Source organism: Drosophila ficusphila, unplaced genomic scaffold (genome assembly GCF_018152265.1).
Source record: "Drosophila ficusphila isolate 14025-0441.05 unplaced genomic scaffold, ASM1815226v1 contig_197, whole genome shotgun sequence".
NCBI lineage: Eukaryota > Metazoa > Arthropoda > Insecta > Diptera > Drosophilidae > Drosophila > Drosophila ficusphila.
Genome location: NW_025064091.1, coordinates 6,662,030 through 6,686,468, shown reverse-complemented (window position 1 = coordinate 6,686,468; position 24,439 = coordinate 6,662,030). Strand labels below are relative to the sequence as shown.

Below are 24,439 nucleotides of genomic sequence, written 5' to 3'. Positions count from 1 at the left end.
GTTTTTTTTGCTTTTCCCCCACAGTTTGGGTCACTTTATTTATATAGTCTTGCGTATTTATTTAGTGCTTTTTCGATTTTTTTTTGTTCTGATTTTGTATCCCAATGCGGATGCGTAATGCAATTGCATCGGTTTCCCTGGGACACTTTTCATGTTCCATTTATCTGTTGATAGGTTGGCAAAGTTGTGGGGGAGGATACAGGATACACTCAATAATGGGGGACTACCTCAACGAAAAAGGTATTGTGGGAGAACGGAGAGAGGACCTTTTGTCATCCAGCTTGTTGCCTTACACAATCTGCAGGGCTATTTTGTACAAATAAACAAGCCTAAAAATATATTTTTTGGTAAGCTCAAGGAAAATAAATGTAAAATATTTATTTATTATAACAACTTGTTAACGAAAATGTAGTACACCACCTTGGTTGTGAAATTCTTTGTGAACGGATAGCATACATTTTAGGGTATACAAATTTCTTTTGATTTTGCACAGCTGTCCTTTGTTTGGTTTAGTTTGCCATGGCTCCCGAGGAAAAGGGCCAGGCAGCGGAAAAGGGGGAAAAGCTGAGGGCCACTGGGGTCCTGTAAATGTCGCAGTCGATTTGTTTGGTGGTAAAGTTCGTGGCGTGGGCGGTGTACGGTGGGCGGTGGGCCGTGGGTTGGCCAGTGCCACCCATTCCAAGGTCGACTGTCGTTGCCGTTCACGCTGGTTTTGGCATTCGGAGTAAAATACGCGTAAAATGATCGGAAAATCTACTGGCAACAACAAACACCCACTTGGGCACGGGTGTGTGCGTTGTGTTTGTTTCATAACCCACAAAACACACACACACACACACACACACATAAGCACGCACACATTCGCCGAACGCTTTGTTCGACGCCCACAAAAAGAAACAAAGTGTCAAATTTCATTTTATTTTTACGCCTCTTCTCCTCTCGCTCACTCCACCGCTGGAGGACATCGCCCCCTCCCTCTCGCACATGTGGCATACGTAAGATTTTGGCCGCCATTTGTTTGTCTGCATATTTGGTGTCTGATTCTCATTACTCTCCATTTTGGACACCCTGGAAAAAGGCTTTAGCAGTATTTAAAGATTTAAAACAGATTCGCATAGCTTAAAAACTTAAAATTATAGTCCAAGGGAAGATAGTATATCAATACATCAGTGACAGAATCTAAAACTCCAACGAATATTTAACAGCTAAGTAAAAAAATCGTTTGCCATAATACAACCTTTAATAGGCAATAAACTTAACTTTAAACCATGATAATAAAAACTTTCTTTAGGGTATCCCAAAATGCGATTCCTACTTTCACTCATCCCGCATTTCTAATTCTAATTTGAATTCAGATTTTGTTGGTTTTCCGTTGATGTCGCTGTACGTTTTGCCTTCGCAATTTGTTTTATTTACAAGCATTAAATTGCTTTAAATGTTTTTGCACATTTGCCCACGCATTTCGTAATTAATTTCATGCGTGTGTGCCCAGGAATAGGGACGTTTTTTGGTACTCTATCAATGGAAGTTCTTCGCCTCCACTAGCCCCCCCACCATTTATCGCACTTCTGCCGACTGGGCCCCACTTTATCATCATTAATTTTACAGTTAAAAGAAAGCGTTCAAATTGCATTTTATTCCACGCCCCCCACTCCCCAAAAACAACTGGCCTTCTGCCACATTTTCATTTTATTTAATCATGCGCGAATACGGGTCGCTGTTGAATATCGCCAGATATATTATTTCACACATACTGTGGGACCAAATTTAGTGGTATAATTACAAACAGAACTTAAACGACGCCTAATTAACTTTTATTTCATTAAGTAATGGGTTTTCGTAAGCATTCACAAAATTATAGCAAAATAACAGCACAGAGAAAATATTAAGAAATTATTTTAAAGACTTAAAAGAGTTGGCTAATTATTTGTATTTTATATCCCGTGTTTTTCGGTTTTAATGTAATCTATCAAGATTCTCGTTCTAAGGACCTTTGCTTGCAATACAAATCCGGTTCCACAGTGTGCCACATCCTGCCCTTGCCCCTTTCGTCCTCGTCCTTTTAGGCTCTCCTCATTAATGTGCGCCGTGTGCGCTTCAAATTAGGCACGCAAAGCGTTGCCATTAAAAAGGAGCACAAAGGATCCACGCGGGAGAAAGGAGCAGGCATAGCAACAACACAACACAAAAAAAGGAGGAAAAACACAAAAAAAAAGGAAAGGAAGGGAAGGGAAGGGAAAAGAACAGAAGAGAACAGAACCTACTGAAAAACGAATCTGTCGCATAATTACAAAAAAATGTGTCAGACACGGTGGAAAGTGAAAAAGCGGGACTCCGAGCCGAGGCTTTTATGTGGAAATGTCTAGACGCTGGAGGACCCAGCTGATGGATGAAGGACGAAGGACGAAGGGCGGTATGAAGGACGAGCCATATGTCAAAGCAAAGCGGCTGCCAATCTGCTTCCACTGTAATTGTTGTTGTCATCGATGCTACGAAATCAATATTTATCATTGTTCTCACCACACACACAAACACACACACACATAAGCTCCAAAGATGTATGTGTGTGTGCTTACAGCAAATAGAACCATTGATATGAAATTAGAATGCCCCATTATCACGAAGATCAAAAAAGAAAGTCATCTTGAATAGTGATGAATTTAAATGGAATTGTTAAAGACTTTTTTTTTATTTGTAATTTTACTAAAGCGTTTGCTTATCCAACTTTATAACTAAATTCAAATGGTCGTTGCAGTCGAACAGCATAAATAACTGAATGGCACACATTGTTAATAAATTCATACATGTAAAATAAATTATGATTCTCAATTTTACTGGCGTAGACGCTGCCGTAAAGCACTCGCCATCAAAAATGGTGATTCCATTCGATTGATTGCGGCTCTAAAATGAATCAGACTGAAATCCGTCTAAAATCTGCAACATTTAATGGCATGTAGAATACGATGATGGGTCAGCACAGTAGCAGAAATAATAAAAACAACGAGACGAGCTGGCCGAAAGGCATTTCAGCCATTCAGTTTTTTGCCCCGCTTTTTTTTCTTTGCTTCTTCATTTTTTGGCGTTCTTTTTTTCTGGTTGTCTGGGCTAAGAGGCGCATTGATTTAAATTGGCCATTTCATTGCTTCATTATTTGCCCGGCGATTTTGGGAGATACTCAAGTTGATTGTTTGCTTTGTATGGCTGGCGCTCCTTTATTTATTTTTGTATATTTAGTACTATTTATCTGGTTGGGGATTTATCGAAGATTTGTGGAATTTCGAGAGTCGCCATTGACAGGTTAACTTTTAAGCAAAGGTCCTCCGTTTAACCTGATTACTCACGAAATTGGGTGTAATTTTGGAGCCGAGCCACGCGCCTTTTCTGTTTGGTGAATTATGCAAATCGAGCAACATAAAAGAAGTCCGGGGCCACAACATACGATCGCTGGGTCAAAGGCTCCACCGCTTTCTCTTTTCTCCTTTTTCCCAATTTTGTTTTTTTTTTTTGTGCGACCCACTCGTCTCAAGTCTGTCTACAAATGTGGATTTACTTAATCAAGTATTTATGTTGGCCTACAAAAGTTAAAATTATGTGGTGCCCATGGAGTGGCCGTCGCCAGTCCGCGTCCCTTTTCGCCAGAAGACAAATAAAAAAGAAACCGAAACGACGACTTCAGACTGAAGGGATATCCTGCGGCTTCTTATAACTTTTGCAGACTTAATATTAATTAAGTCAATCTGTTTAATAAGCCCCGAGACAAAGGCACAAAATATAAATACAATGTTTCCTTAGTTCAATTTCAATTACTCTAAGAAAATTACGTATACGCAATGTGTTAAGAATTTATTTACTAGTTGGTTTAATTGAAAATATTAGGTTAAAATTAAGGAAGATGTTTGCATGCAGATAAAATAATATACTCAGTATGTTTTATTTATGCAAGAGGTATTCAAAATCTAGCAACAAGAGGAAAATATGTCTACCAAGAAAACTCTCAAGGACGTCAACGAAATTGAAAACTTTTTTAATACCCATGGCCGTCGTCGTGGCTGCAGTGAAAAGAGCGAATCGACGGCGCAAATGTGTCAGGACTCGAATTAGAATTCGAATTAGAGACGCTGCAAAAGGGCCCCACATCCTTGGGGAGACTTTTCCGAAAACCATTTGGTTAACAGTTTCTGTTTGACTTTACAATTAGTTGGCCTGCTCGGGCGTCTTGGGAAGTCCTTTGTTTCTGCACGGCTTTCGATTTGTTCACTCGGTCGAAAAGATGCAATACAGATGGCTTAAGAAGGCAGAACAGTGAGGTACAAAAACATAAGTCAAGGTCTCTTCAAATCTGAAAAATCGTTTGTTTTTTCTGATTTTCTCTTAAATATTTTTGATATATATCATTAAAAGAAGTATTTTATTTATGAGTGGTTATATTTTTCGAATTGTATGGAAGACATTGTAGTTGCGTAACGCAGCTTTTTGCCTAGCTATCCCTTCTATTGTTCTACTGAATAATTGAAGCATTTCAATCTTATTTAATTAAGCAGGCAGGAGCTGGCCCACCGCAAGGATGCGTAGATGAATGGACAGGTTTTCCCGGGGCGCGTGTTCAGATTTCGGATCCCTTGGTCTGCTGGGCACAGACAGGGCCATCAAGGCGATTGGGAATTGGGGATTGACGCTGGGATTGCGATTGGCCCGGCTGCCGAAGCCAGAGTTCTGATAAGAAATAGAAAAAAAGAAATTGAATTTGGATTAAAACGAACGCATGTGCGAGTGCTTTGGTTGGCCTCATTGATAAGCACTCGATGGACAATGGAATGTCTCATTTTCTTTGAAACAAAACATTGTGCAGGTCCATGGGTCCAGGACCCGGCAATTAAAAAATAATACACGACTGGCAAACTGTGAGTCTTTGTTAGCCCCGGTCACGTCAGCCAATTCACTTCACATCAGTGCCAAGCCAGGGCCTCAATCATCGGCCAACTGCAGATTCGCTTTCAAGCTCCAGGCTCTTCAGACACTTGGGTTCCACGACACTGGGTCAGGTTATTTGCTTTATGGCTTCGACTTTAACTGCAGCTAACCACATTTATTCGACTCGAAGGACCAAATTATGTAATCCTAGTTCAACCGAAAAAATCAGGGTTAAGAATTAACAAGAGTAATATATGAATTATTATTCAGTTTGGTTCAAACAAAAAGATTTATTTTCCTGCGGCCATAAGTCAGGTAGTCACTTGATTTATAATGTATTTCTTGTATAAGTTTCTTTATTGTGGAATGTATTGGGAACCACTTTATGGATTTTAAGTATATAATTTTCTTCAAAATAGGTCCCACTGTGCACTGTCAGTGCAAAAATTGCAAAGGGCACGTTCGCTAGTGAAGCGGACAAGTGTGTCCGCCCCTACCTAAGCCTTGATTGATTTGCATAATTGGCAGACTCGGCGACAAAGTGGATTAGAGTCGCCTACCCGAGCACAGAAAACACACTCCAGATTTACAATTTGGCCTTTTCTATTGCCGAAAAAAACACATTTGGGCAGACGTAATTAAAGCGAAAATAATTAACCTTTCGGCTAAAAATAGAGGCAACCAGCATAGAAATGTGCCATAAAGGGAATGTGTAAAAACATGCATATCTGTCATTTGCGTTTAATTAAAAACATTATAGGGGACCTAAGGAAAAAAAAAAACATTTACTAATTTAAAAGTTAACCCGAAAATTTTTTAAAATTGACTCAAATGTTTGTTTTGTTTTTTGTTTTAAATATATTTTTTTAAGTTCCTAAAGCCCTATATTAAAGAAGTCGATTGCAGCTTGTAAATGGCCTTAATACAAATTCAAAATTTAATTTTCGTCAATTTGCGTGAGACGCTATAACGTAAGCTATGTAAATCGATCGACAAAGCCCGTGCCTGCCAACTAATGAAGTGCATAATTTACAAACGATTACGATATCCTTTGGCTGGCTTTCCCTCCCCTGCCACTCCCATTTGTCTGGGCGCATTAAGTGATCAGAATTTGTTGCCTGAAACAGACAAAAACACTCGGAGCACCCATATCGGCTCATATCTGTACTACTTAAGACCAATAAAAATGTGCATATTTTTTAGGCAATTACCAAAAGTTGGCATACGCCTTTGTACTAATGTAACGAATGGCAGCCGAAATTATGATGTCGTTAATACAAATTCTACTAAAGCTGGATCGTACAGTACTCAATCGATAAGGGCAAAATAGGGGGCATACTTGGGTTTGTAAAAATATGTTACCTACAAAATATGAATGTTTTTTACCCCTATTTTTATAATTTGAAAATTGTCATGTAATAACAAAAAATCCTTTTGCCAATCCTCACTGTAACCATAGTCGCCAACACGCGTCTTTATGTTTCACTACACGCGTCGTAAATCAATTACGAAGAGCAGGACAACAGCAGATAAGAGACATGTTTGGCCATGATGTGCGTGTTAGTATCGCTCAGCACAATTTCTATGGTTCTCTTTTCTTTGGAGGTTTGCGTTTGGGGACACCTGTAGCGTCTGTCTGGAGACCTTTTCAACACTTAAATAACCACAAACTGGCAGACAGTTTTCAAACAACTCTCGTGGGCCAACGGAAAATCACTGCCAGAGTGAATTAAAAATATTTTCGCTAAATGGGATTTCGGCAGTTAATCCTTTTAAAAAGTTTGCACAACTAATTGAGCACACAAATCAAATTGCGGCCAAAACCACATTAGGCTAAGAATAACAAAATTAAGGCGGCCAAAAAAATAGTACCGAACCATAACAAAAGGCTAATTGAAACCCCACCAAAGGGTAGTCCACATGGGAGCCAAAGTTTTGATGGCAATAAATGAAAAAGTTCTGAAAGCCAGATTTTGAAACCCGCGCCAAATGCTGCGAAAGCTTTCACAAAAAGCTATAATTGTATGTCGTGTATAAAAGATGTTTAAAGAAAATAAAATGTAAAATTCGTACATATTTAAAACTACATTTACAAATTAAAACCATTTCGTTTTATTTTTGAAACCCTTTTCCACCGAAATAAGAAACCAAGCTGTTAAATTTGTCTTTTTTTAACATTTACTTGCAGACACATACATTCTTTTTTTCAGTTTTAACCTACATACATTGCATAATATTCAATGGATTTCTGCTAATTTGTTTTACTTATAGGAGAACTTTTCTAGTAAATACTGCAATAGCACTAAACAAAAAATTCACTAACTTAAAAACAATTGATGGAAATATATGATGCAAAAGTTGTTGTGGTAAGAATACGTTTAAAAAAATTAATCAATTAATAATAGGATAAACACAGATTTTTTTGTAGACTTAAATATATGGATCGAGACCCGATGTGGCATTCCGAAAATTTCTCTGGGGCGGGCTTTTCATATAGCTTTTTTTTTAGCCGCGTTGAAATACTTTGAAAAAACGCGGTTTGTGTGTTTACCTCTTGTTTTGGCTGTGGTACATATAAATTACAATTAATGATTTTTTCGGGTTTGTTTTGGTTTCAGTTTGGGGAATAGCATATATATATATGTGTGTGTATATCGAACCAGCTTACGCCTCCTTCTTGTGCTTGAACTTGTTCTTAAGGAGGCCGGGCAGCAAAGATGCACAGGCGCAGATCATCAGGACACCCATCGAGGTCCAGGAGAAGGCCTCGCTCGAGCTCGTCATCTTCTGAAGCGTCTTACCCGCCTGAATGGCAATCACGGAGGGCGGTGCCACGCCACAAAAGGTGCCCAACGCAAAGATGTGCAGCGGCACTCCAATCACCGGTGATGCCAAATTGATGAACCAGTTTGGCAGGATGGGCGTCATCCGCAGGAATAGCATATAGTTAAAGAGGCTGTCCCGGTATTCCTCCACGTGCTTTGACCATTCACTGGTCTTCTTTGGCCAGAAGTGCCGAATCAGGCGACGTCCAACCAGATTGGAAAGTGTATAGCACAGGGTGGCGCCCAGCGCCGAGCAAAAACAGATGAGGAAAAGGGCAATAGGGAACTTGTACAGGAATCCAAGCAGAATCGACAAAAACAGCGATCCGGGAATGGCGAATGTTTGCAGGCTGTAAATGGATATCAATTGGGTCAAGGCAACCAGTCGCAGGCGGTTCGATCTGAATAATAGCTGCATTTTTGTATACAGTAGTCACTAAATTAAGGGTATGCTTCAGCTCGTAACCCACTAAAAGTTTATACATATTTAAAAAATATTTCGATAACTGCTTGATATTCAAAACACTTCAGTTTTCGGCTCTTGCTGTTGTTCAATTAGTCAAATTATTTCTCTTTACAGTTTATTGCTTTTTAAATTTTCTTCTTTCTAAGAAGGATCACTGTAAATGGGATTAAAGACACATCGTACGACTAGTTGAACGCGTGCTCAAAAGTCTGTGGGCGGGTATTTATAGACATCAAGAGTTGACAATGACACCCCCATCGCCACGAGTGGCCCCGAAGAATCCCGCAGAATCGTATCATCTGGCATCGGAACACGTATTCTACAAATGTCCGATAACAATTGCACGGGGACAATAAAAAGTATTCACTCACACTTTGGCGCATCGCCATAAAGTTACGTATGTGCTTTGGCTTTACTTGTTTTGCCTTGGCTGGGGTCTAAAAACGCAATTGAACAAAAAAGAGCACTAAATGCAAAACACAAATCAAAATACTGACGACAACAAAAAAGTTGTGTCCAGCTCAGCTGATTTTTGCGACAAAAACAGCAAGAAACACAAAGAATGCGTCACACGAGTGTTCAAAGTCGTTTTTTGAGGTAGCTCATGCTACATCAACTGGGGTGGACCTGCATTCAAAATGGATGTTTGGGTTGCAACTAAAATTTGGAAACAGTGCGTATGAGTTATATTATCACTCATACGCAACGTGGACCTATTCTTTCCAGTTTTGGTTGGTTCTTCCAAATAATGTGAATAATTTCTTTTATATATTTACTTATTTAGTTGTCATTTTATAACTCTCGATTATGTTGGAAAACCGAAATGAATAAGGTTCACCTGAGAAAGTGCAAGTGCGTGTGCGAGAGCGAACAGGACAACAACATCAGCTGTTCTGTTGCTTCCTATGGCCATCTCGCTTCCACTTCCGTGTGCTGCCCACCTAATTTATATGCACACAATGCGCGCCGATCGGTGATCGTGAATTAATTAAGGCATATAAAAAACGCACGTTTGTACGCGCGACCATGAATAGTTTGTAGTGCGAGGCCTTCTTTTTTGGTAATCGGGTCAAGGTCACCGCTTGACGAAAGAACTCTTTAACGCTTATCTAATCGGTTGCCGATTTTTTATACCTATTTGTATGCTCCTTCAATTTTGATCTTGGCTTTTGATTTGGTATATGATTTTTGTAAAAGGATACAATACGTAGGCGACCACAACGCCGAACATCACTTCAAAGTAGTACATGTCCTTGTACCGATCGAGGACCTTCGCCAGCATTTTAGCATCTTGGATATCACGCGGAATTTTCAAATGTTGTTTTTCCGACCTGCGGAAATAGAGAAGAACAAGAGCCAAACGAGTTGTAAGCATATGTAATACGTATTGTATATATGTCTATTAAATGGTGGCGTGACTTTGGCGCGAATGTGTGCGAGTGCGAATAAACCCTCTCGCCTGATAGTACTGGAAATTCAGACGTTTTCCAGCCAAAATTTAAGTTATTTCTTAGTGCGAAGTTATTGTATTTATTTTTTGCGCTTTGTAAACAATCCCGTATCTTTACACCCAGAAACGCCTCTTAAATGGAAGCAAACACCCAATAGAAAGATAAGTTCTTTTATAATGTCGTAAATGATATCATTATTTGGTAACTATTGAACTGCTATATAATCACTATATGGCGAAACAGTAAATGACATGTACAATAATAGACAAACAGATAAGAAAAATTTCACTTTATGAATTACGGACGACAAATTAATCAGTCTTGCAAGGAACTTAAAAATGATTAGAGTGCTCCCCGACGATCGTGCTCAACCCCTTGCGTTTGCCAAATAAATTTGATAAACAAAAAACTAAGAGATTATGCGATGACTTGCTGATCCCATGCAAATTTAAATCCGAAAAAGTGGGGAAACTTAATGTCTGTGAATATACAAACAGACATCTTGAACTTTAAACGAAATGATTGCTGATTAATATGAATTCCGATGAATCGGGTTAATTCGAAACGTAGTGGGGTTTTTATATTATTTGGTGTAACTTGTTCTTATCCCACAGGTTGGATTTCAAATTGTAAAATATTATTTACCTGTCTTAATTGGCCTGTTATAAGTTATATCTAACAGCTGTCAAAATATATATGTACTGAAACCTAACGTCTAGCAGGTAGAAAATATAAACTAACAAGTTGTAAAACAATTTGGGACTCTATTTACCTAAATGGGTATTGCTAACCGTAGTTAAATGTAATCTAGCTATTTTTAGCGGATCTTCAACCGTCATCTCTGCTCGCAAATCAAGCGAGACTCGCACACACACACACCTACAACATGTGCCCACTTAACACCTTACAGGTGCACGAATGCGCTGGAGACACATCATCCGTAGAGCTTTACCCCTGTCAGATCAACTTACGCATTGAGTTCGGGAAATATGGCGTACACATAGCACATGGTAAGCAAACTGGCCACAAAGATGCCAGCCACAATGACCAACGATTTTTTGGTTGCCTTCCTTTCGTCGGCGGACATGGCCTGTTTTTGCGGCGTAGCCTGTTGTGGATTCAGGTCCTGTTGCTCCGCCTGCGGCACTTGTGGCAACAATGGTGCCGCCACCTGATCCTGCAGCTGCTCCTGCGGTAGTCTACTCCTGCCATTACGAAGCGTTAAGTCCTTAGCAGACATCTCTAAAAACGTTAAGAAAAAAGTGCAAACGATCAGTTTAATCTTCAACTAATTACGGGTTAAGAAACGTTCTTTTGCTTAGAGGCCAGCACACTAACTACGAGTTAATCACTGTTCTTGCGACCAGCTGATAAGCAAAAACGACAACTACTCACCTACACCAGTGCAGCAAGACATTGCGGTTTAAACGATGCAAGCAGTCTTTTTAAACCGCTTATATATTATACCTTCTAAAACCGATTTGTTTCACGATTGACTCATTTGGCGTCTAGGCAATTTATCAATTGTTATGTTTTATGTGTGTGTATTTGCGCGCCAGCCAGAATTTGTTGTTTTTCCTCTCTATCCGCGTGTCTGTACGTACGTGAGCATGTGTGTGTACTCACAATGAATTTAATCAATATAAAAAAAAAGAAGTTGGCTAACAATGTGTTGACACAAGAGCTTTTGCGTTGGCTGCTAAGTTCACGGTGTTCTTTTGTTTCTTGTTTTTTCTTGATTATTGTTAACTTTGGCCGTGTTTTGAGACGCGCGCTCTCGGTGAAATATTAATTAAACTAAATTAAATTAATTTCATAAATTTCCGTCGAAACTAGTGTGACCGAGAGCGCGGCGTTGATAAACGCTGTACACCTTGTACGCGAATATGTCTTAAATATACTAGAAATGTATGTCAAGTTTTCTGCCGCATGGTCACACTTACAGATTTCGCGCTAATCTGTTCATATTCAATTTATTTAATTATAAATACATATATACCAATGATTAATTTAAATGCATTTAAAATTTATAACAATCTTTGATTATATGACCAAGCATTTATACTCATTTTTGGTATAAACTGTGGAGGCCATAAATAAAACTACTTGTTTTACAATTTACGTGTTAAAGAACCTGACTTTATAAAAATCTTATCAATTAATTAAACATTGCATACAAGAGTAAAGTCACTTAATATTTCAGCAGGTAACAGATATATTTATGTTATATAATTGATTAGCTTTAATAAAAAAAAAGTCCATTCAAGGTAAAAATGTAGTCTATGTTACACTAAGCATCCGCAGTCGTCTTGTTCTTGAGTTGACGGTACAGAAGAACCATTTTGCTGCGCTCCGATTCAAGCATGGACCTTGTTGCCAAGGGCAGGTCCTTTCGCTTACCCTTCATCTGCGCCTTGGTGGGTGGTTTAAAGGCTGTTTTGGATTTACCAGCCACTTTTGCCCGACTTATTGAATCCTGTGTCTCCTCATTTGACTGAGTTTCGGCTGGATCTAGCATGGATTTCAATAAAAGATTGGTTTTGCGTCCTGGTCGGGGCACTGTCTCGTTTTTGGCCGCCTTGCGCGGAAGGATTTTGAGGGATGGTGGGGCATGGACAATCTCCCCAAAGGCGACAACATCGTGCTTGTACTCCGTTGGCCCGGCATTTTGCTTATTTTCGGTGTCGACTTCTTGTTGGGCCTCTCTGTAGGCTCTCTTAACCAATTCCCTGCTGGTTTTGGCATCCATGGTTGGTTTTTGCGGGGTGTGAACCTTTTTTCGACCTTTCTGGCCCGCCAAACGGCGTTCCTTTTGTTTTTGTTTTAGTAGCTCATCAATCTCGTTTTTGGGCCTCTTTTGCACCGTAATCTCTCCGGTTTTGGGATTCCTTATGACATTTACTCCATACTTTGCCTCATAGTGGGCCTCCCGAACGGACGCACTAGTTATACGGTTGACCCGGCGTAGATAATCCTCGTCCGTTTCGTTGGTAAACTGTTTGATGTTTCGCGTTTCCTTGGCTGAACCACTTGCTTTTACTCCTGTAATGGATTTGGGTTTATCCTCTCGTCCAATTTGTCCCAATTTCACCTTTTTGCCCGTTTTGGTGGCATCGGCTAGCTGCTTAAATTGCCGGAACTTGAAGGACACCTGCTGCTCATCTTTTTTAACGGGCGGATTGTTGGTTACTTTGGAGAGTCTGAAAATGTGGAGTTGAAGTATTAAGTTATTTTGGTGTTTTTATGACTGATTTTAATACTTCTTCTCTTTCTGTTCCTGCTGCTTCAGGGGATCGCGAATACCGTGGTGTTTCCGCACGGGAATTTTTCGTTTCCGAGCCATTAGGAACAATTTCCTTATTTTAGAAAACAAACTATAAAATAAACTCGTGGTAATGTGACCGCAGTGGTAAAATTTACCAAAGGATTTTTGATTTAAACTACCTAAGCATACCCTCAATATGCCAAAACGTATTTTTAGCAAAGATTTGAACCATTTAATTTAAATATGGCCGCGAAACATATTAAACTCGAATGTTGAACTAGTTAAAGGTTATCAAGTACTTATGATTAAACATTTACTGCTCCCAAATTGTAATAACATAAACAGATTGTTTACAAATTTATTTATTTCAAATGATTAAGCTTTAAGCCGTTTTCACAATGTAAGCACCTTCAGTTTCCTTTGGTTTCATTTTGTTTTTCAAGATTGCCAACTAAAGTTTAATTTAAAAAACCTTTTAATGAAGTATTTTATAGAGTATTTGTTTGATGATAAAAAGGTTTTAAGTCTTTTGCTTTTCATGGCTATTATAGAATGTACGGGCCGCCAGCAGACCCATCATCATTATCATTATCGCTGAAGTTAAGCAGATAATCATCACTCATTTCGCATTCGGGAGACGCAAATTGTAGAGATTGCGAGTCGTTGTTCTCAAATTGCAGAGATTCGTCCTCATTTTCCTTCCAAGCCGTCGATGGTTTCTTAAAGAGATCAGGCAGAGGTTGGGTCGTTGGGAACATCTCGTCGTCCAATTTGAGTTTTTTGATTTCTGGGGCTTTGTTATCATCCACAAATGTGACATATTTATTTAACTGACTAGATGTATAGTGATTGCGAACGCCCTTTGAGGTGCTAGGTATGTTATCGATGTCTGTCAAGGTCATATTTTGGATATTAGATATAATATCCACGCTGATTATTTCTGGTCTTTCGCGTTTGGAAGCCAGCTGCTGCGTCTCAATCGCAGTCGTTTTTTGCTGCTCTAGTTCAGCTGCGACTTTTTCTCCAATTTTGTCCTCTTTTGCCTTGTCCTCTTCTGATGTTTCTCCATTTGAATCATTACCGTCTGATCCCGATTTAGGTGACCCTGATACTAATTTGTGTTGAGATCTTTCTTGTTCAGGATCCGAGATTTCTAGAACATTCTCCACTTTTGGTTCATCTTCTAAACCATTGAACTCTGTTCCCTGCTCCTCGCTATCTGTCTCAAATTCTACGTTCGAATCCTCATCAACTTCTTGTTCCGAATCTCCGACGGATTCTTCTTCTGATTCCTGCTCTTTTAAATCTTCTGATTCCTCCGATTCTTCTTCTGGCATCTTCAGCATTTCGGAATCAGAAAAATAACTCTCTTCTTCGGATTCAAAATCTATAACTCGGACCTCCTCCGACCCAAATCGAACACGCTTTGTCGAGGAAATAGGAAAGGGATCGGAATTCTTTCTTTTGCGTTGAACTAAAATCGATCGAAGCGGTGGGTCCGTTTCATCTTTGCTGTCCTTGCTTTTGTTCTTATCCTGTTTGGCTTTTGTCAGTATAATGTTACTGAAAAAGTCTTTAGCGGAATAAAGTGATGTCCCGCTGCCGTTAGATAAATTTACTAGAAGCTGTGTCGGTGGTGGTTGACTAGCGAGCATCGTTGGTTTGGTGGCAAAGACTTCATTTTTATTCAAACGCTGTTTAACATATCCATCGATAGCATTTTGTTTCAACTGAAAAAATACAAATTTAATAACAAAAACCGTGCAAGTGAATAAGTGTAAAAACTTATTTAATTATACCAAAATTCTTATGGATATATCGTAAGTACCCACTTGTGTATGCAAATTAGTGATACGCTTGCTAAGCTGTATTACAGCCACTATCTTCTTGTTAAGATTATCCGTCATTTCTTTGCTCGTAGATTCCAGTTCTTGATTTACCTGGTCTAGTTCCTCTTTAACGTCGATAAGCTTATTTTCCTCCTCTTTTTTGGAATCCATCTCAAGGCGAAATTCCTTCACTAGAAATATAATAATTTTAATGGGAAGTAAAAGAATCAAGTTCTTTATTTCAAATGGTTACAAATAAGTATTTAAAATGTACATCTATATACATATAAATATCACCATGAAAAGTTATATAAATTCTAGGAAATAAAAGTAAACAAATCTTACCTGTTTTTGTGCTTTAAGGGGTAATGTGTTTTTCCGAAAGTGCTTACCGATATTACGGGATTCAAGAGTTGCCTGCTGCTGCTCCTCCTCGGCACTCTGCTCCAAAAGGAGTGCCAACTTGGCTTGAGCTTGCTCCTGTTTCAGCTTCATCGCGTTGGTAGCTATGTCCGGCAAACCAACCTCGTCGAGCTGTTGCTCGATTCGCATTGCCTGAAAGTGAACGTTCTGCATCAAGGTAGACGCCTTATCAAGCGTCTCCCCATTCGTCTCCATGTTGGCGGCACCCAGTTTGGCTAGATGTAGATCCAACATAAGCTCCACCATCTTCGGGCGAATCTCTTTGACAAGCAAAAACATGTTGGTGTCTGTCAAAAATGTTATTTTACCCTCTCACCATTTTCTTCAACGCTCATTTCATTTTTCTTCTTGATCTCCTCTTCGAACTGAGACATTACTTGGTCGTTTTGGCATAATTGCCCAAGAAATTCACGAGCTCGAGGATATTTCTCCATTCTTCAAACTAGCTTCGGTTGTCGATAAATTTTCAAGTTTGCGCGTCTTCTGATAGGCAAGCCTTTTGACAAGGGCGCCAGTGTTGGAAACCACATCGTAATAACAGCAATATATATCGGTTAATAATGTTACGTTTTAATCGGAAATGTGGAAAAATTCCTTGAACTTAGAATCTTAAGAGTTTATGAAAATGGTACCAGAGTATATGTACCAAATTTATTCTAGTTCTTAAAGATACCCATATCTAAAAAAGTGTTGAAAAACGCTCCTCCGAAATCAGCTGTGAGCGGTGCTTGTTAAAATACTGTCAGCAGGCAACTTGACATAATAGCAAATTTTCAGCATTTTCATTATTTTGGAAAAGCCAAAATGCTGACGAACTGTGCCTCCAAAACGCTGGCCGCTGTGGTGAGTAGTAAAACGACGAAAATGTACAGAAATATAGCCAGGAATGCAGGGGGGCTACTACTCAGACCCGCTTGGTTATATAATTTAATACCAGAAAAACAATAACATTAAGGATATGTGATCAATTTACAGCGTGCCAACATCCGGGCGATTGCCACTAGCAGTGCCCGCGCCAGCGACAATCTTTTCGTGCACCGCGACACGCCGGAGGATAATCCAAGCATCCCGTTCGAGTTTACGCCGGAGAATAAGAAGCGCGTGGAGGCAATCTTAAGCATCTATCCGGAGGGCCACAAGCGCGGCGCCATGATCCCGCTGCTCGATCTTGCTCAGCGTCAATACGGCTGGCTACCGATCTCCGCCATGCACAAGGTGGCCGAGATCCTCCAGCTGCCCAATATGCGCGTCTACGAGGTGGCCACCTTCTATACGATGTTCATGCGCAAGCCAACCGGCAAGTACCACATCCAGGTGTGCACCACCACGCCCTGCTGGTTGCGCGGATCCGATGACATCCTGGAGACCTGCAAGAAGCAGCTGTGCATCGGCGTCGGTGAAACCACCAAGGACAAGAAATTCACCATCTCGGAGGTCGAGTGCCTGGGCGCCTGCGTAAATGCGCCCATGGTGGCAATCAATGACGATTACTATGTAAGCAAATCATGAAAATGAATGAATTTAAGAAGTATATTTGATGTGAATCTAACAAAGGTCTAGGCATTTATTGCTAAAGCTTTTTCTTTTAGACACTTTTATATTTTTTAAATTTTGGTAAGCCATTAGATAACTGAATGCCTTATTAAATTTCATTTTCCCTTACAGGAGGATCTGACGGCCAAGGACATGCAGGACATCTTAAACGACCTGAAGGCGGATAAAATCTCGCCCCCTGGTCCACGCAACGGTCGCTTTGCCAGCGAGCCGAAAGGCGAGCCGACTTCCCTGAGCGAGGAGCCCAAAGGTCCCGGATTCGGACTGCAACCCGGCCTCTAGGGGGTTGGCTAAGAAACAGCACCTATCACTGATTGTCGAACGAAAGTCAAATAAATGTTAAGCAACTCTTAGAAGTCGTTAATAAGTGATTTTTCAATTTTTTTTTCGGAAAGTATGCTACACATAAGAGGCTATGCGTTTGGGATACTTTCAACTGTAGTAAGATTTTTTTGTTTTTTTTTTTAAGAATTGTAAAGTAACCACAATAAAAGGAAATGATACTAGATACAGATTATTCCCGGAGTAACACCATATGTTTATAATTTAGTTGTTTTTGACTTTTTTTTTACATTTATTAATTATACGTATTGTAGGCTTGGGCGTACCGTGCCAATTCATTTGTAATTACGTTATGTACACTATTGCGTACTTATATTAAGTGGAGACGATTGGGAAGAATAGTTCGGAGGCTATTTGCAGCTGTGGCAAATACTTGCGTTGGACTTCTCTTACACAGAGGTCTAAACTTAGGTTTAAAATTGTTAAATCTCCGCTTAGGTGTACAAGTTGTGTGTCTGAGTCTAGGTTTAAATTGCTTACTTACTACACTGGATGAATGCAGCACATCTACATAGATATAATACTACATATATACCGTGCTGCAATCAAGCGCCTGATAAGGTGCTACATATGGTTTAAATCAGAATTTTTTTCAATGTGTTGAGTGTGCTTCAATTGGATTGTGTCTGCTGTGTTTCTTGTGAGGACTTCGCCTGTGTTATCTGTAAGTTCAGATAATCATTTGATTCTTGATTTTAGAATATATCCTTTTCCAATTCGACCTTCTTACACCGCCAGGGAGTATGTGTTTTAAAAAAAAAACCGAAAAAAACACTTAATTTTATTGGCGCCTCCGCCGATGTCCATTTTGAGGGGGAGGAGCCACTGCCTTTCCTCAGTCCTCGCCGTAAAAGACGCTGAAAGCAAAGTGTGTTATCAGCATAAATCAGTATGTAAACAATAGAGTGGGAGTTGGGTTACAGAATACAAACAAAATAAAGAAGAAATGAGACACAGCAGATAATTGAGGAGCTGCTCAATTACAAAATTAAAGAGCAAACTAAATGTCGGCTTATAATTAAACTGATAAACATATGTTTATGGGGATAAAAGTAAATTGTATCTTTACTTGGCAAATTCAACAAACTCAAATAATAGAAAATAGAAGAGGAGCTAAATATTAGGACGACATTTCTTTATAGCTGTGCCATTATTCTGACCTTATTTTGTATATAGAGATATTAAACGCACCGTTTCTTGGCGGCAGAGCGCTTTGAGGAGCGTGAGTTCTGTGTATTTATTCTGGGAAAGCACTCGTTAACAAGACGCCTGGTCTTGTTCGGCGATTCACGAAGCTCCTTCATGTCCACGTTCTCTTGCGCAACCAAATTTCGCTTAAACGCTGCTACCTTGGCGTCACAGGACATATTTGCCGCCGGCTCCCAACTGTCGGCTTTGGGGCCAAAGCCCTTCCATCTGATCTTGTACCGGGCACCATCCTCGTCATCCACAAAGTCGAGGATCCGGTCAACTTCCCATTCCTGGTCAGGATCTTCTGCATTACCAGTGGAATTCTTACTTCGTCCTTTGGCTTGAGCCTTTTTTACGACTTTCGAGGTCGTGGCTTTGGACTGGGCCTCCGGTTTCTAAACAAAGGATTAAAAGAAAATTAAGTATACATAGGTAATTGTTGTGAATGCTTTTTAAGAAGTAGTAGAAAAAAACATTCGATATTAATTATTTGTTGCAACTTGCAAAAACGAGTTTTGAAACCGATAGAATGTATTCCTCTTGGAACAATTGGGGTATGGTTTTCCTCTAAACTGCTTTTCCGACTCGTCTGTGCTAAGTGCATTGAATTTCGTGACAATCTTGCAGTTATGGCATGCTTAGATCTTGAATTAATAAACCATATAAAAAAAATCAGAAGAAATAGGGCTCACCTCGTTCTCCAAATCTTTCTTTTGTTTACGGCGGCTCTTGTCCAGTGTGTCATCGTCTTCAGAATCCGAGGAGACGGGCTTCTTGCCATTTCTTGCAACCGCCAAAGTACTCGATAGCGAGTTGCGCTTGCTTTTTTTGGATGTGCTAAGGAATGTATCATCGCTATCCGATGATGATCCCGAACGAACGGCTGTGCGGGATTTGCGTTTTGGCAACGGCTTTTTCCCAGAGTTGGGATGTGATGTTTTAGGGACGTCGTCGTTAGTGCCTACCTCATTTTGTAAATCGTTCTTTGTTTTGCGGCGACTCTTGTCCAGTGTGACATCGTCCTCGGAATCCGAGGAGACGGGCTTCTTGCCATTTTTGGCGGCCGCAGAAGTGCTCGGTGGTGACAGGTTGCGCTTGTCCAGCTTGCGCTTTTTCGATGCATTGAGGAGCGCATCATCGCTATCAGAAGATGATCCCGAACGAACGACTGTGCGGGATTTGCGTTTTGGCAACGGCTTCTTGGAAGGTTCAGCATTGTGGAGTGAAGTTGATGGGATGTCGTCCACATCCTTTTCATCGGCAGCCCCGTTTCTGCGTTTGGTACCCGCCGATTCTTGCGGCTTCTTACGGGCCTGCTTGTCCACCTTCTTTTTTACCGACTTCGCCATGCTACGGCTGAGTTGTTTTCTGGTTAGGATTTTCTTATTGCTAATTGCTCCCCCTTTTTTGTGTTTTTGCCGCGTACTACAAGTAAACAAATTCCGAGTTTTTCGACAACTGTACACTATTAGAGATGAGTTCTGAATGATAGGCCCGTTAGTTTCATTTAAAGCATCGATAGCGACTGTCAAAGTTAAAATCACAGATTGTTTGAAATTATGCTAAGCAATGCAATTTGATGAATAAGAATAAAATTATAATATAAATGAATAAATATACATATATATAATATATTCGCCATTCAAAAATGCCTTCTTTATAAATACTTACGAAGCGTTTATTTGTTTTTAAGTTTATTGTACCACAACCTAAAACACTCTATTTAGTATTTTTGATAGACCGATAGTATTTTAACGCGCTGTCCACTCTGCAGCAACAACTAGAAATGAAAGAGGCTTTATTTATCGTCGGTTCTTCCACCTCTAATCGGCAGCACGTGTAGTTTTAATTTAACTGCACTTGTTTTCAACTAGACTTAGTAAAAAATTAAACGCAGAAAGCATGGTCAGTTCGGACCCAAAGGGAACTGGCAAGGTGTCCAAAAGTATCACGCCCCTTAAGGCCAACAAGTCACCGGGCAAGCCGGCCAATGGACAGAAATTTAAGCCCAAAGGAGCGGAAGGCGCAGGGAAGTTTAACAAGTCCGCCGGAGGACCGGGGAAACAGTTTGACAAACCTGGCGCCGGAGGTGCCAAAAAGTTCGACAAGCCCGGAGCCAGCGGTTACAAGAAATTCGACAAATCGGGAGCGAATGGTGGCAAGAAGTTTGGCGGCAACAAGTTTGCAGAGGGCAACAAGTTCCGTGGAAAGCCACAAACACAGACGCCTGCGGAGGGCGAGAAACAGGACTGGAACAAGTTCAAGCAGGAGAAAAAGGACCTCAAACTGAAGCGCAAGAGCTCCAAAGACACCTACGAGATCACCAAGGAGGCCAAGCAGATTTACGAGAAGCTGCGATGGTGAGCATGCCCTAGGATAAATGTATATACTTTTGGGATTTTTCGAGCTGCTTATTTACTGCTTTCTCATAATTTGAATATTAATTTATTTTTTTTTATATTTTAGCCGCCGAACAGAGAACAAGGACAAACTGGTCGAACAAATATACAAGGTGCTCAACGTCGGAGACACTATTTCAAAAGTTGTGAAGGCCCACGATACCGCCCGCGTTCTCCAATGCATGCTGAAGTACGCCTCGCCGGCGCTGCGGGCCGAGATCTCCGAGCAACTACTGCCTTTCATCGTGGAAATGTGTCAGTCGAAGTACGCGCAATTCTGCGTCCAGCGAATGCTCAAATACGGTGCCCCGGCCACCAAATCGAAGCTGGTGGACAGCCTGTACGGGCATATTGTCCGTTTGGCCGGACACAGCATCGCTAGTGGATTGCTGGACACGATGTATCAGAGTGCCACGCCCCAACAGCGCATTCACATGCGCCAGGAGTTCTACGGTGATCTCTATCGCAAGGCCAAGGATGTCAATGTTAAGTCGCTTAGCGACACCTACAAGGAGGCTACGAACATGAAGGCATCAATCTTGGGCTCGGTGAAAGCAAATTTGGATCATGTGGCCAATAAGCAGCTTGTGGACAGTTCGCTGGTTCACGCCGTAATGCTGGAATACCTGCGCGCCTGCGAAGACGACCAGGAGAAACTGGAAGAAACTGTGAGCACATTCTCGGCCCTAGTTCCCCACATGCTGTCCACCAAGGAGGGCAGCGAGGCAGGTACTATATGCTTCTACAAGGCAACGCCCAAGAATCGCAGAGTAAGTGATTAATATAAGCCAAGTGGAAAAGTACTTCAGTGTCTCATTTCACAACCCTTTAGGCAATAATCAAGAATATAAAGGAGCATCTCCTAAAAATTGCGACTCACGAACACGGCCACGTGTTCCTCATTTCGCTGCTCAACTCCTTGGACGACACGAAGGCTACCAAGAAGGCCATTTATGACAATTTGCACGGCGATCTGAAGACGCTGGTGGGGAACCAATATGGTCGACGAGTAATCCAATGGTTGGTCGCTCCGGGGGATACCACCTGCTTCCATCCGGAATTCATTCGGGTTGTGGACGAGGGCCTGGCATTTGGCAAAAAGGAAAAGGAGCTGCGCCGTAAGGAAATCTTCGAGCAGATCGAGGCGCCCATTGCACAAGCCATCGCTGAGGAAGCGGACTTTTGGCTGTCAAACAGCCACATTGGTCTGGTCACCGCCGACGTTCTTAATCACAGTGAGTGCCCAAATTAAAAAGGGTTTTGTGTAAAGGAAATATGCTTATGGCCATGTCTTTTCTGTTCTTTAGTTCAAGGCGAGTCATATGAGAAGGCAACTACAGCCCTCGCGAAAGTGATTGCACAACCAGAGTGGCGCATTTCAGCCGATGCCGCCGGTCCGCTGCCACAGGATAAAAAGAAGCCCCACAACGATGTGGAGGCAATCATAGCCGAGGCCACTAAACAGCGCAAGAAACTGCTTAATGCCGACAGCAGCAGCGACGAAGAGGATGATGATGACGAAGAGGATGCGAGTGCGGAAGATGGCGAGAAGGAAGAGAAAGGGGCGGATGAAGATGATGCCGAACCCAAGCTGAAGAAAGCCAAAAAGGAGCCCAAAAAAGCAAAGGCGAAAGTGGAGGAGCCGGCGGCTCCATTGGTTAGTGGAATAGAGGAGGCCGGCATGCACATTGTGCTAAAGAAAATCCTTAAAAACGATGGAAAACGTGAGGGCACTCCTTTCAGCCAACAGCTTTTGCAAAACTTGTCCACCGATGTGGTAAGTGTTGAAACTAGACATGTTTAAAAACCAACTTAAGATGAAGTAATTTTTTTTAATTTTTAAGGATATGATAACATTGCTATTATTATAAATGGGGGTAATGTGTTTTACAAATTTATTGACATTGATAAAAGTTAATTAATTAGTTTGTAAGATTTTTTTACGAGTTAAACCGATTCTTCATGGTTTTAATTGTTACTATGATCGATTCTTGCAGCTGAAAGTCTGGCTGAGCGTAAACCGTGCCTGTTTCGTTCTGGTGAAGCTGGTGGAGGAGAGTCCTGCGCTGCTGGACACTTGTAAAAAGGCCATCGTGGCGGAGAAGAGCCTCAGCCAAACGCTCGTGGGCCAGAAGACGCCCGGGGCCAAATTGCTGGCCAACAAACTAAACATTGGCAAATGAAAACCCCTTTTTAGCTTAGACAAAACCTAACATTTTAAAATACATAATTCTATATTGAAATGGCTGTAAAATCCGTTTTATTCAGTTGACGTGAGTAAGTTGAGTGCGGGTTAGGTGGTCGAGAAGTCTTAGGACTTGCGCAGGATAATGTGCAAGCCGGAATCACTATCGACGATGCCAGATAGCTGGCCAACGCTCAACTTAAAGGCTGCTTCCTCGAACGACGGCTGCATCTGACCTGTGATGAAGATTAAGAAAGTTTGTATTTGGAATCTTTTTACAAACTAGAAGTCGTCACTAAATTACAAATCCAACCGAAAAAGTCGGTTAAAAGGAGATATCGCTTGCAAATCTTACACATATTTCAAAGAACACAATTAAGCTAATATTTGGGCTGATAAAAGTTGTACCCCCTGCGGGATACCTGCGTTCCTACCTCTGCCAAACTTTCCGAGATCCCCGCCTCTTTTGGCGGAACTGCAGTCGGAATAGGAGCGGGCCAGCTCGTCGAAGGTTGACTCCTGCTGGACAATTTTGTTGCGATAGACCTCGAGGAGCAGCTGGGCTTCCTCCTTCGTGCGGGTGATGTTCGCCTCACGCCACGAACTCGGACGCCGGCTACCCTTGTGCTTCACCAGCAAATGCAGACAATGCACCTCGTCGGCGCCATCTCCTCCGGCCGCAGAGGATCCACCACCGCCGGTCCGCTTCGCCGGCTCCGTGGGCTGATCCCACTGCGATTCCTTGGTGTGCACATTTAGGTAATAGCTCAATCCTGTCAAAAAAACAAATTCAATCATAGATAAAGGATTTTAGCATGCCGGTATATATTTGGGCTCTTGCCGCTATATAACACTCAATATATATGATCGATCCGCACCTGTGGAGCGGCTGGTGCGCTTTTCCCAGCCCTCGGGTAATTGTTCGGCATCGGGCATTCTGGTTAAGCTTTATTTTAAAACAATTGATTAAGTAGTTTTCGCGATTCGAGATGCCAGTGTTGCAAGACAGTTGAATGGCTTTCCCCCAGATGCTTGCGACCCACCAGTAATCCCTAAAAAATCCAGCTTCCTACAAGTTGGCATCACCGTAGGAATATTTTCACCCACCTAGTCTAACATTGGTACGAAACTCGGATTATGGTAACATCGAGGTCCATAACTTCATTAGTTGAAATCCAAATGTTATTCATATCCCTTCAAAAGATTGTAGACTGATACTTTATAAAACTACATCATTTGTTAATTATTTATTGGTTCGTTGGTAGATTTTTCGCCATTTTTATAACCTACCCCTTATAAAAAAATTCGAAAACAGGTTTGCAGAAAAGTGACCAAAATCCAGCACTCCCATAACTTTTTTAATTTATATTTGAAGTGGCATACCTCGTTTGTAGTTTAATTCCCTAACGAACTGCATCATAAGTTAATTTTTAATTATTGTGTCGATTTTTCGCCATTTTTATAACCTAAAACCTGTCAAAAATTTAAAAAAAAAACGGGCTTCCAGAAAAGTAACCAACATTTAGCACTCCCGATTTTGGAATGGCATACCTCTAAAAGTTTATTGTTTAATTCTCTACGTTCTGCATTATAACATT

The 24,439-nt window shown here is 41.0% G+C and overlaps 7 protein-coding genes across 8 annotated transcripts; 2 read left to right on the top strand and 5 right to left on the bottom strand.

The window, feature by feature from the left end:
• Window positions 1–7,066: 7,066 nt before the first annotated feature.
• Window positions 7,067–11,500, bottom strand: LOC108097978 (transmembrane protein 41 homolog). The gene is made up of 4 exons (XM_017200596.2): window positions 11,049–11,500; window positions 10,625–10,895; window positions 9,405–9,533; window positions 7,067–8,086 (listed from the first exon to the last, which is right to left on the bottom strand). Exons 1-4 carry the CDS (start codon window positions 11,068–11,070, stop codon window positions 7,576–7,578), a joined length of 933 nt encoding a protein of 310 aa, XP_017056085.1. The 5' UTR covers window positions 11,071–11,500; the 3' UTR covers window positions 7,067–7,575.
• Window positions 11,501–11,770: 270 nt separating this feature from the next.
• Window positions 11,771–13,056, bottom strand: LOC108097977 (coiled-coil domain-containing protein 137). The gene is made up of 2 exons (XM_017200595.2): window positions 12,914–13,056; window positions 11,771–12,853 (listed from the first exon to the last, which is right to left on the bottom strand). Exons 1-2 carry the CDS (start codon window positions 12,994–12,996, stop codon window positions 11,944–11,946), a joined length of 993 nt encoding a protein of 330 aa, XP_017056084.1. The 5' UTR covers window positions 12,997–13,056; the 3' UTR covers window positions 11,771–11,943.
• Window positions 13,057–13,264: 208 nt separating this feature from the next.
• Window positions 13,265–15,619, bottom strand: LOC108097869 (glutamic acid-rich protein). Its single transcript, XM_017200405.1, has 4 exons — window positions 15,487–15,619; window positions 15,140–15,430; window positions 14,751–14,938; window positions 13,265–14,648 (listed from the first exon to the last, which is right to left on the bottom strand). The coding sequence occupies exons 1-4, from the start codon at window positions 15,602–15,604 to the stop codon at window positions 13,464–13,466; spliced, it is 1,782 nt and encodes a 593-aa protein (XP_017055894.1). The 5' UTR covers window positions 15,605–15,619; the 3' UTR covers window positions 13,265–13,463.
• Window positions 15,620–15,860: 241 nt separating this feature from the next.
• On the top strand, window positions 15,861–17,095 carry LOC108097980 (NADH dehydrogenase [ubiquinone] flavoprotein 2, mitochondrial). The gene is made up of 3 exons (XM_017200597.2): window positions 15,861–16,013; window positions 16,146–16,664; window positions 16,836–17,095. Exons 1-3 carry the CDS (start codon window positions 15,975–15,977, stop codon window positions 17,004–17,006), a joined length of 729 nt encoding a protein of 242 aa, XP_017056086.1. The 5' UTR covers window positions 15,861–15,974; the 3' UTR covers window positions 17,007–17,095.
• A 143-nt stretch (window positions 17,096–17,238) lies between these two features.
• Window positions 17,239–19,782, bottom strand: LOC108097976 (chromodomain-helicase-DNA-binding protein 1). 2 transcript variants are annotated; one of them, XM_017200593.2, is made up of 3 exons: window positions 18,950–19,782; window positions 18,258–18,652; window positions 17,239–17,923 (listed from the first exon to the last, which is right to left on the bottom strand). In XM_017200593.2, the coding sequence occupies exons 1-3, from the start codon at window positions 19,604–19,606 to the stop codon at window positions 17,902–17,904; spliced, it is 1,074 nt and encodes a 357-aa protein (XP_017056082.1). In that variant the 5' UTR covers window positions 19,607–19,782; the 3' UTR covers window positions 17,239–17,901. The 2 variants fall into 2 exon arrangements, with proteins under 2 accessions (XP_017056082.1, XP_017056083.1); XM_017200594.2 differs by having other exon boundaries at window positions 18,227–18,652; window positions 18,950–19,771.
• Window positions 19,783–20,057: 275 nt separating this feature from the next.
• Window positions 20,058–22,903, top strand: LOC108097974 (protein penguin). The gene is made up of 5 exons (XM_017200591.2): window positions 20,058–20,617; window positions 20,724–21,426; window positions 21,489–21,891; window positions 21,964–22,433; window positions 22,654–22,903. Exons 1-5 carry the CDS (start codon window positions 20,160–20,162, stop codon window positions 22,837–22,839), a joined length of 2,220 nt encoding a protein of 739 aa, XP_017056080.1. The 5' UTR covers window positions 20,058–20,159; the 3' UTR covers window positions 22,840–22,903.
• On the bottom strand, window positions 22,887–23,854 carry LOC108097975 (putative peptidyl-prolyl cis-trans isomerase dodo). Its single transcript, XM_017200592.2, has 3 exons — window positions 23,720–23,854; window positions 23,276–23,614; window positions 22,887–23,077 (listed from the first exon to the last, which is right to left on the bottom strand). Exons 1-3 carry the CDS (start codon window positions 23,775–23,777, stop codon window positions 22,968–22,970), a joined length of 507 nt encoding a protein of 168 aa, XP_017056081.1. The 5' UTR covers window positions 23,778–23,854; the 3' UTR covers window positions 22,887–22,967.
• Between the last annotated feature and the right edge of the window lie 585 nt (window positions 23,855–24,439).

Excerpts from the sequence above, each read along its gene's own strand:
- LOC108097978 (XM_017200596.2), bottom strand. The coding sequence starts at position 11,070 with ATGTCTTGCTGCACTGGTGTAG. Across the intron at positions 10,896-11,048 it reads GTCTTGCTGCACTGGTGTAG|AGATGTCTGCTAAGGACTTA; the intron begins GTGAGTAGTTGT and ends TAACGTTTTTAG. Across the intron at positions 8,087-9,404 it reads GTTGTGGTCGCCTACGTATT|CCTGCAAACATTCGCCATTC; the intron begins GTATCCTTTTAC and ends ATCCATTTACAG.
- LOC108097977 (XM_017200595.2), bottom strand. The coding sequence starts at position 12,996 with ATGGCTCGGAAACGAAAAATTCCCGTGCGGAAACACCACGGTATTCGC. Across the intron at positions 12,854-12,913 it reads CAGGAACAGAAAGAGAAGAA|ACTCTCCAAAGTAACCAACA; the intron begins GTATTAAAATCA and ends CCACATTTTCAG.
- LOC108097869 (XM_017200405.1), bottom strand. The coding sequence starts at position 15,604 with ATGGAGAAATATCCTCGAGCTCGTGAATTTCTTGGGCAATTATGCCAA. Across the intron at positions 15,431-15,486 it reads AATGAGCGTTGAAGAAAATG|AGATTCGCCCGAAGATGGTG; the intron begins GTGAGAGGGTAA and ends TGCTTGTCAAAG. Across the intron at positions 14,939-15,139 it reads TCTTGAATCCCGTAATATCG|TGAAGGAATTTCGCCTTGAG; the intron begins GTAAGCACTTTC and ends TTATATTTCTAG.
- LOC108097980 (XM_017200597.2), top strand. The coding sequence starts at position 15,975 with ATGCTGACGAACTGTGCCTCCAAAACGCTGGCCGCTGTG. Across the intron at positions 16,014-16,145 it reads CCAAAACGCTGGCCGCTGTG|CGTGCCAACATCCGGGCGAT; the intron begins GTGAGTAGTAAA and ends ATCAATTTACAG. Across the intron at positions 16,665-16,835 it reads CAATCAATGACGATTACTAT|GAGGATCTGACGGCCAAGGA; the intron begins GTAAGCAAATCA and ends TTTCCCTTACAG.
- LOC108097976 (XM_017200593.2), bottom strand. The coding sequence starts at position 19,606 with ATGGCGAAGTCGGTAAAAAAGAAGGTGGACAAGCAGGCCCGTAAGAAG. Across the intron at positions 18,653-18,949 it reads AGAAAGATTTGGAGAACGAG|AAACCGGAGGCCCAGTCCAA; the intron begins GTGAGCCCTATT and ends TCCTTTGTTTAG. Across the intron at positions 17,924-18,257 it reads CGCTCTGCCGCCAAGAAACG|CGTCTTTTACGGCGAGGACT; the intron begins GTGCGTTTAATA and ends CTTTGCTTTCAG.
- LOC108097974 (XM_017200591.2), top strand. The coding sequence starts at position 20,160 with ATGGTCAGTTCGGACCCAAAGGGAACTGGCAAGGTGTCCAAAAGTATC. Across the intron at positions 20,618-20,723 it reads ATTTACGAGAAGCTGCGATG|CCGCCGAACAGAGAACAAGG; the intron begins GTGAGCATGCCC and ends TTTATATTTTAG. Across the intron at positions 22,434-22,653 it reads AAAACTTGTCCACCGATGTG|CTGAAAGTCTGGCTGAGCGT; the intron begins GTAAGTGTTGAA and ends CGATTCTTGCAG.
- LOC108097975 (XM_017200592.2), bottom strand. The coding sequence starts at position 23,777 with ATGCCCGATGCCGAACAATTACCCGAGGGCTGGGAAAAGCGCACCAGC. Across the intron at positions 23,615-23,719 it reads GCGCACCAGCCGCTCCACAG|GATTGAGCTATTACCTAAAT; the intron begins GTGCGGATCGAT and ends TTTTTTTGACAG. Across the intron at positions 23,078-23,275 it reads TCTCGGAAAGTTTGGCAGAG|GTCAGATGCAGCCGTCGTTC; the intron begins GTAGGAACGCAG and ends TCTTCATCACAG.